Consider the following 8,898-nt stretch of genomic DNA (forward strand, 5'->3'; position numbering starts at 1 on the left):
TTAAGTTAAACTCAAGGTAATTTAGAATAAACAACTTAAAAAAACAAGAAGGAAAGCAAGAACACAGTCAAGTTGGTGGTGATGGTAGAACTGACAGGCTGATTAGTTTTCTCATTGATACTGAGTCCCGTGGAAGCCATTTGTGGCAGAATAATGCACAGAATTTTGTGTGAAATTCTTCTTCTTCAAACGCCTCCTAGGTTGTACAGTACAAACTAGGAGGAGTTTGAAGAAAAATAATAACAACAGTTGATTTTTCTCTATTTATTGTATTTGGTGATTTTTAAAAGTTGTTCCGTTTTAGTTCACCATTGAGGTGGAATTCTGTATTCCATTATTTTTTATTAAAATATTAACATGTTAAGGATTTTCAGTTATCAATACGTTTCACAATATAATTTGAAGCCTGGTGCCTTTAGCCTAATTTAAACATGTTGATATTTCATGTTGGACAGGTGATGAAAGTCTTTCTCATTGCTACCAGATAATGGCTTCAAACAAAGTGAGTGAACTTACTGCTGTAGCAGAAGAAAGGCATGTTGTATACACAGATCTCATCGGTCCATCGGCCTGAATACTGGAATGATACTGCAGTGCAGCGCTGATATCCATATTCATTAACAATAGTTTCCATATGTTCCTGTAACCAATGAATTTGTGGTCTCCAATTTTGATAACTGGTAAACTGATTGTTCGACCAAACCCTGTTTCTGTACAGTCCAATCCAGCCTCCATTTCCTCCTAATATCTCAAGGATCCTCTGGTTCTCAGTCTGATTTCTCACATTGGCGAGATCTGTATAATGATCTCTGCAGTATCTGCGAGCCTCTGACCAGGTTTTCCTGTCATAGATTCCGATGTAACTATTTGTGGCATTCTCTCTACCTAAGATATGAAACATGACAAATATATTAACATTAGCTGTCATTGAAAAAAATAAAATAAATCTAATATCTAAAACAAATGAAATGTCCTTACCATCATAGCAAACGAATGTCAGTGTGTTATCACATGATATATCATACCATTTCCCATCACTAACCATGTAAACACACAGTTCTTTCCCCCCACTGTTGTCTGGTTCATGATACCAGTTCCTGAAGTCTCTCTCTCCTTCCTGATAGAAATCATTGTCTTCCAATGACCATCTCCAGCTGTTAACATCATCATACAGTCCAATCCAGGCTGAACCGCTGTAACTCCCATTAACTGTGTTAACCAGACTGTTCATATCCTCCATGTTATCAATGGTGGCCAGATCAGTGTAATTCTGTCGGCAGTATCTCTGAGCTTCAGTCCAGGTCTTAGACTCATTCACAAAGTGATACTGGCGGGAAGATGCTAATGCTGTAAATAGAGGAAACAAATGTATCCATAAAAAAAAAAAGTGGAAAAAGTTTTTTTAATGTATCGAAGTATCCTAAATATTTGTGGTAAATTCAATAGGGTCCAAAATCTGAGACTGCTGGAAAAGCTTCAGCTTTTTTCTCATTCAATACAGCCTTTATGTTTATGAATTATATGATCAATAGATAGATTACTATTCAAGAAAAGATGCTAAAAGGATACCCAAAAAAATAATAATTTTGTCATGTTTTACTGGCCCCCATGTCATTCAATAACTGTATAACATTCATTCTCGTGTAGAAGACAAAAGAAGATATTCTGAGAAATTTTGTGTAAAGTGTTTTTTCATGCAATGGAAGTCGTTGGGAACAAAAAAAATCTTTAGTTACCAATATTCTACATATCTTCTTTTGTCTTCCTCAGAAGAAAGAAATGCATACAGGTCTGGAATGACATGAGGGTAAATGATGACAGATTATTATTTTTTGGTGAACTATTATCAATTTAAGATCTACTCACCACTATAGCAAATGAAAGGAAATGCGTAATTGCAGTTTTCATCTGCCCATTTCTCAGAGTCACTGAATGAGACTACAGTGCAGGATCCTGCAGTATCTGGCTGCCATGTGCTCCAGTAAGTAAATGAAGAGTTGCTCTGATCTGACCAAGATCTGGTTCTGTACAGACCAATCCAAACAACATGATCATAATCATTTTGTGATAAATACGGGATCTTTTGGTTTTCAATCTCATTCCTGATACTGATGAGGTCTGTGTGATGTTCTCTGCAGTAACTCTGAGCTTCAGTCCAGGTTTTGGACTGGTAAATGAAAACATAAGTAGCACTGGCATTTTTTCTTCCTGAAAGATATTAATATCATAGTAAGTTTAGAGAGAGGTTGTTTGATTGTTTTAGATTTTTGTTTACTGTCTTATACACATAAATGAAACTGCTCACCATCATAGCAGATAAAAGGATGTGTCTCGGAGCAAAATGTTGTATACCATATCCCACTAAATGTATGCACATACACACAGACACTTTGTCCTCCATAATTGCTTGGTCCTGGGCTATACCAGTTCCTGAAGTCATTCTCTCCCTCCTTGAAGAAATCACTGTCCTCTAGAGTCCATTTCCAACTGTTCAGATCATCATAGAGTCCAATCCAGGCCAAATCAATGGAATCATCATTCACTGTGTCCAATAACTGAACTGTCTGTTGTTCATTCTCAATGATGGCCAGATCAGTGTATTTGTCTCTACAGTATCTCTGGGCTTCTGCCCAAGTCTTGGATTCATTCACAAAGACATACTGAGGGACACACTGCATGAGGTTAAAGAAACCTGTTGAAAACACAAGAGGGAAGTTGAGATCACATGATGACTATTTCAGTTATCTCCATGTTTAGACAATGTCACATTCATAATGTGTGACTGCAGAAATTTCTACAATGGCATTGATAATTAACCTTTAATGAAGTAAACATTCATGGGCGTGGAAGTGGGGGGAAAAGTGGACCTGACAACCCAGGGCCCCGTCTAGGGAGAGGGCCCTTTGAAAAGTCTAGAATATATTTTAACATGGAACATGGGGGCCCATCAGGACTGCCTATGCATAGGGCCCAGGATTTTGTGCTACACCCCTGTAAACATTATATTGATATAGGTGTCAGTATACAGTCCAAAATGTACCATACTTATCTATAAGATATAAAGGTATGCTAAAAGTTACGCCACTGTGTATAGCTCTCAAAACGTCCTATACATTCAAAAGAACACATAAAAGGCCCAAAAAAGTGTATAGATAAAAAATTAAAAGAGAGACTGGGGGAAGTCTCTCGCTGGTCCTTTGTTTTTCATTCACCGCAGGCTAAAAAAGCACACCCATAAGCGGTAAACTTGAGGAACACCCATCAACATACAGATGAGGGAAAGCCATTAGTGGATCTGTACGGTCAGGGAAATCGCTCCGTCAAGCGATCTGTCTATTTCAGTTCAGCTCAACGGATGTGTGCATACCATAGACTGTAAAAAAATATGGACGTAGTGTCCGTGACGTCACCCATACGATTCTGATGAGCCGTTCTGAAGCGCAATGGTGGCCGTTGCCATCTTGGCAGCGCGTCATCGCGCGTCACTCCCGGATAACAGATAATGGGCAAAAAGGCGGGACGTGGGCGGAGCTTAAGTGACGCGATGACTAACAGACAGCAGATAAATGGCTATCCACCAGTCACTCGAAGTGGCCACGCCCTTAATTATGCAGAACTTTAAGGCTTTATATAATGTAAACGAATGAGCTATAAAAAAAATTCACCCCCCTCACAGTTGTCATGAAGGGCAAAATGAGCCGTATAGACCAAAAGCACAATTTGTACCAGGCTGTAAACATGTTTTATTCTGCTCTAAAGTTGACCATTTTAACATGGGGCTCAATGAGATTCTGCTCCCTTCTGGATCCTGTCCCTAGCGGCCAGTCGATGAATTGCAGTTTGAGGCACTTCTGTATTGGCTTCAAGAGAAACTGCGGGAGGTTGCCGCTTGGTGCATACTTGTATCTGTACCGTAAACTCTAGTGTGAAGGCGCACAACTCGACATCGCTTTGCAGAGAGTGCTGTGTTTATCTCTCTCTCTCTCTCTCTCTCTCTCTCATGCACGTACACACGCAAGCAAAGAGAGAGAGAGAGGCTAGAGCCCGACCGATAAAGGATTTTTAAGGCCGATAGCAATATAAAATCAAAAAGTTTTTTTAAGGTGAGCTTACTCTTACTTTTGAGAGACAATAACTTTTTATACGGTGCACTTTCAGATTTAAAACTTTGCAGGATGTTTTCATTCACGTGTTATGTTACACACTACATGAAAGGTAATTTTCAAAAATCTATCCTATGTTTAAATCATAGACTGCAAAAAAATATGGACGTAGTGTCCGTGACGTCACCCATAGGATTCTGATGATCCGTTCTGAAGCGCAAAGTATGGACGAGACAGGGGCGCGGGAAGTGGGGGTGCTGAGGGTGCTGCAGCACCCCCTGGTTTCAAAGGATTGCAATGCACATTTTTGTTCATTTACATTTATTCATTTTTAGGATTTAATCATTTATTTGTAATAAACATTTTAAGTGGCCCATTCAAAAGTATTATTTATATGTTGAATTATGTTTTTAAAACATAGCCTACATGAGGTCATATTGTGACCGTTGCGGTGTGTGCGTATAGAAAGAGCGGTGATATTTCCTCCAGTGGAGCGCGCCTTTCTGGAGATTCCGTTGATTTCTGAAGCTCATTCCGCTCAGCACCGCGCGCTCAACCCAGAACTCCCTTTGTGACATTCTTGATCAAATATAGGCCTATCTGAAATAGGGCTGCCCCAGACTAAGGTTTTTTTTTTCTTTTTCTTTTTTTTTCTAGTAGTTCATTTAAGCCGTTGTTCACGCAGCGCGCCGCCTCCGTGTCATTGTCTGTTATAGGCTATTTGCTTATTATTTATTAAATCCGGGCAATTTGGTTGATCAAATATTTATTAAAATTAAGATACAATGTATACAAAACGAAATTCAATGTAAGGCTTTCAACAAAACAAAACTTATTGCAGTATTATTTAACTTATTGAAGACCCCCGTCTTCTGATAAAGGCTATTATGCATCTTATGTGTCCTGTTCACTTTTCAACGTAGCCTACATTTAATAAAAAAAATAACATTATAATATTTAAACTGAAACTAAATACGTGTTTTAATGGCTACAAGCAGTGTTGGGTGTAACTAGTAACTAAGTAATTACTGTAATTTTCCCTTGAAAAAGTAAAGAAAAGGGATTACTCTTATTTTTTCTGTAATTTAATTACAGTTAGGCTACTTCTGAAGTAATTGAACTAAATACTAAATATAATAAAATAATGGAATTAACATCAACATTTAAAGTCTAACTTTAAAATGCATGTTTTTATGTATCCTTCTAACATTTGTAATACTTTGGTCAGAAAAATTGATGTAGTTTTATATTATTTATTTTAATGAATTAAAAGAACCGTTTAAAGTCTATCCTTGAATCGCTTAACTAGTCGAGGTTGATATAGATTTGGGAAGTAGCCTAATTAGTAATAAGTAATTAAATACATTTTGGAGAGATTAATTTGTAGCTACAGTAGGCTAATCAAATTACATTATTGAAGATGTAATTAGTAACTAGTAATTCATAACTTTTTTAGAGTAACTTACCCAACACTGGCTACAAGTAGGCCTTTTGTAGGCTACAGAGAAATGTCATATCGGAGCGGGATTTGAGCGCACGTCATATTACCGGTGAGCGGTTGCTTACATGCTCTGGTAAGGTAGGCATTTTTTTTGCGTCAATTTGTATTTCCTGTAACCCCCCCCCCCCCCCCCCCCGTCAAAAATCACAGCACCCCCCACCTAAAACATCTTCCCGCGCCCCTGGAGATGGCCGTTGACTAACAGATAGCAGATAAATGGCTATCCACCTGTCACTTGAAGTGGCCACGCCCTTAATTATGCAGAGCTTTAATTCTTTAAATAAATAAAGAGTTATAAAAAAAATTCACCCCCCTCACAGTTGTCATGAAGGGAAAAATTAGCTGTATAGACCAAAACCACAATTTGTATCAGGCTGTAAACATGTTTTATTCTGCTGTAAAGTTGGGAATTTTTACATGGGGCTCAATGAGATTCTGCTCCCTTCTGGAGCCTGTGCCTAGCGGCCAGTCGATGAATTGCAGTATATGTCACTTCCTTATTGGCTTCAAGAGAAACTGTGGGAGGTTGGCGCTTGGTTTAAATGTATGTGTCTAGATATTTAATGAAGATGACTGATGCATGTACAACTTAGGTGTAGTTTTTCCTTCATTTTTAATTTGCTACTGCTCGAATTGTATCTTGGTAAATTTCTTTGCGATAAAATATTCAATATCTCTACCCTTCAGTTGCAAGATTATGGGAGCAGTTCAACTAATGCCTCCCTTTACTACCTCCTTCCACCAACTACCAAATAACAAATCATGTTCATGGCTGTGACATAACTAAAGACTTAATGGATTTTTGATATTTCCAGATTCAACTTTGTGTTTCAATAGGATATGTATCAAAGAAAATAAAATGATGTTTAACAGGCCAAGAATATCCTATACATTCTAATCCACCTTTTTATTCCCCGAACAACCAATCAAATTTGAACTCAATTTGAACCACATGCCAGATAACTAACAGTGATAACTACTTCAGCAACAGCAGCATAAATTAAGCCAGTAAAACGTAACTCAATGATCACACTTTTTACTAATGGTTTACAACATACTTTTTCAAGCAGCAACACATGCCAAGAACTTGCACAACATTGTTCAGTTTAAAATGGTTTGTTCAGATGACTCAATTTGGAAAGTTAGGTCAAAATTAAGAATTTTTTTAGACAACAAAAACAAAAAAATCACTATCCAAGTAAGGTCAATAAATCAATTTTGGTTAGCAACATGTGTAGAATGTAGAGTTCACAAAATAACTAGTAGCTCCTCCTACTAAAAAAAAATTTTTTATTACTACATTTTATTTTATTAGTGATATAAAAATTTTGCAGAATTTTGCTTTTAAATTATACTTTAAATTGACATTTGGACTCCACTGTCTGTGCTGAGTTATAAAAATGCAAAAACAAAGGCAGCAGTGGCTGACATTTGGACCCTCTCCTCCCACCTATATTTTTAAATGAGGATATCCAAGATGAGGACAAAAATAACAAAAAAAGTTCCATACCTGAGAATAGTACCAGTAAAAACATGGCTGTAAAGAAAAAAATTATGCATGTTTAATTAAAAAAATCATTTATACATTTGTTTAAAAAAGTAACAAAGCGCTATTTGTCAAATATTTAGTTACCGTTAGGATCTCAAGACTTCTCAAGTCCCGTGTCTTGCTTGCCAGATTCTGTTAGTATTATTGCAGCTCTCTTTATATACTGAAAAATAAAAACCTAGGTGTGACTATTTTCTTTGAAATCACAAAACCTGCTAGGTAGGTCGCCTAATAAATGTAGAAGAAAAAAAAAGATATAGAACTTGAACTACCTTATTAAAAGTATAAAGTGAGTGACATGCTGTGAACTGAATACAAATTTTTCTGTTCAGCAGTTTTCCCATTCAATTTCTTCACTAGCGTTATATACAAAAAAATTACTTGATAAAAAACAGTCTAATAAAGATGACTTTTTAAAGGTACTCTACACATAGTAAGTTTTATTCCGAACTATATTGCCCCTAAAAAAAACCAACAACAACAAAAAAACGTTTTATTGTGAAATGGTTCTTTATGCACCTTTTTTGAAAAAAAAACATACAAATTAAACCTGCTCATCCATGTCTTTATAGATCTTGTGTAACCGTTCGGCTCGCCCTTTCCCAGCTTAATGCGCAGCCAGCGACGCCAGTTATGACTTGTCTGTGTTGTGTAGTTATGTGTGGACACAGGCGGGGGACAACATACGACAGTTCATTGGATTTTTTAATCTCTCCCTGATGAACATAGAAATTTGAGTGAGATTGCCCTTTCTGTTTCTCTCCCATGAGATAACAATATCAAAATGGCCAAATTAGCAATGAAAAACATGAACATGAGAAATTGAGAAAAATAGAGTAAGAAAAATTCATAACATAGGAAACATACCTGATGAACATAGAAATAATTATTTGAATGAGATTGCCCTTTTACTTTTTATAAAATAAATGTGTTGTAAGTGAGAGACATTCATACATACTTGATATCTGTCATGATCCTGGTCTGTGTTCCCCTGTCTTGGTTTTGTGTTTATGGAATCTGGACTGTGAAGTATGTTCTGGTCCCTTCTTCTTCTTCTTCTTCTTCTTCTTCTTCTTCTTCTTCTTCTTCTTCTTCTTCTTCTTCTTCTTCTTCTTCTTCTTCTTCTTCTTCTTCTTCTTCTTATTATTATTATTATTATTATTATTAGGGGTTCAAGCACGAAGTGCTGAAACCCTATTGTAATTGTAAATTTTCCCATGATGCATCATTCTCCATCTAAAACTGATCGGGCAGACCAAACCGTAAGTCGTAGAGACATTAAACTTTCAGGGCTGGCAGCAGGGACGGACTGGGGCTAAAAAACAGCCCTGGACTTTCTCCCAAATAGGCCCATCATCCGGCCATTCCCCCCTAGCCGTGCGCAACAGACACTAGCCAGGATGTACTATGCCACAATATTGTCAGACTATCAGACAAGGTATTCCACTTATGAAGGGATTTGTTTCACCTGGCTTGGCAAATGCTAAACAAACTGTACAATATAACGTGTGATTCTCCTCACAGTATGTGAGCCATTTGCGGTTGGTACCATCTTTACAACTGAACACTCTCTGTAGAGACAGGTTTTTAGGCTTTTACTGAGGGTGGTTTGCAAAAAATGGTTTCAGGCTGTGACTATCGGACTTGGGCCGTTTGAAATATTGTGATGTAGAGCATCCTGGGACATCCTCGCACTTCCCTTCACTCTCCCTGTCATCTTTTGTACTGCAACTATCTTCAACCTG

The 8,898-nt window shown here is 37.3% G+C and overlaps 1 protein-coding gene across 1 annotated transcript; it reads right to left on the reverse strand.

The window, feature by feature from the left end:
• Window positions 1-258: 258 nt before the first annotated feature.
• Window positions 259-7,287, reverse strand: LOC307137574 (macrophage mannose receptor 1-like). The gene is made up of 6 exons (XM_079835324.1): window positions 7,238-7,287; window positions 7,115-7,141; window positions 2,306-2,692; window positions 1,867-2,208; window positions 979-1,347; window positions 259-885 (listed from the first exon to the last, which is right to left on the reverse strand). Exons 2-6 carry the CDS (start codon window positions 7,137-7,139, stop codon window positions 494-496), a joined length of 1,515 nt encoding a protein of 504 aa, XP_079691450.1. The 5' UTR covers window positions 7,140-7,141; window positions 7,238-7,287; the 3' UTR covers window positions 259-493.
• Window positions 7,288-8,898: the final 1,611 nt, after the last annotated feature.

This window comes from Gobio gobio, assembly GCF_949357685.1.
Source record: "Gobio gobio genome assembly, chromosome: 14".
Lineage (NCBI taxonomy): Eukaryota > Metazoa > Chordata > Actinopteri > Cypriniformes > Gobionidae > Gobio > Gobio gobio.

Bases quoted from the DNA above. Each gene is read 5' to 3' on its own strand.
- LOC307137574 (XM_079835324.1), bottom strand. From the start codon at position 7,139: ATGTTTTTACTGGTACTATTCTCAG. The intron at 2,693-7,114 runs GTATGGAACTTT...TGTTTTCAACAG, and splicing joins TTTACTGGTACTATTCTCAG to GTTTCTTTAACCTCATGCAG. The intron at 886-978 runs GTAAGGACATTT...TTCATATCTTAG, and splicing joins GACATTCGTTTGCTATGATG to GTAGAGAGAATGCCACAAAT.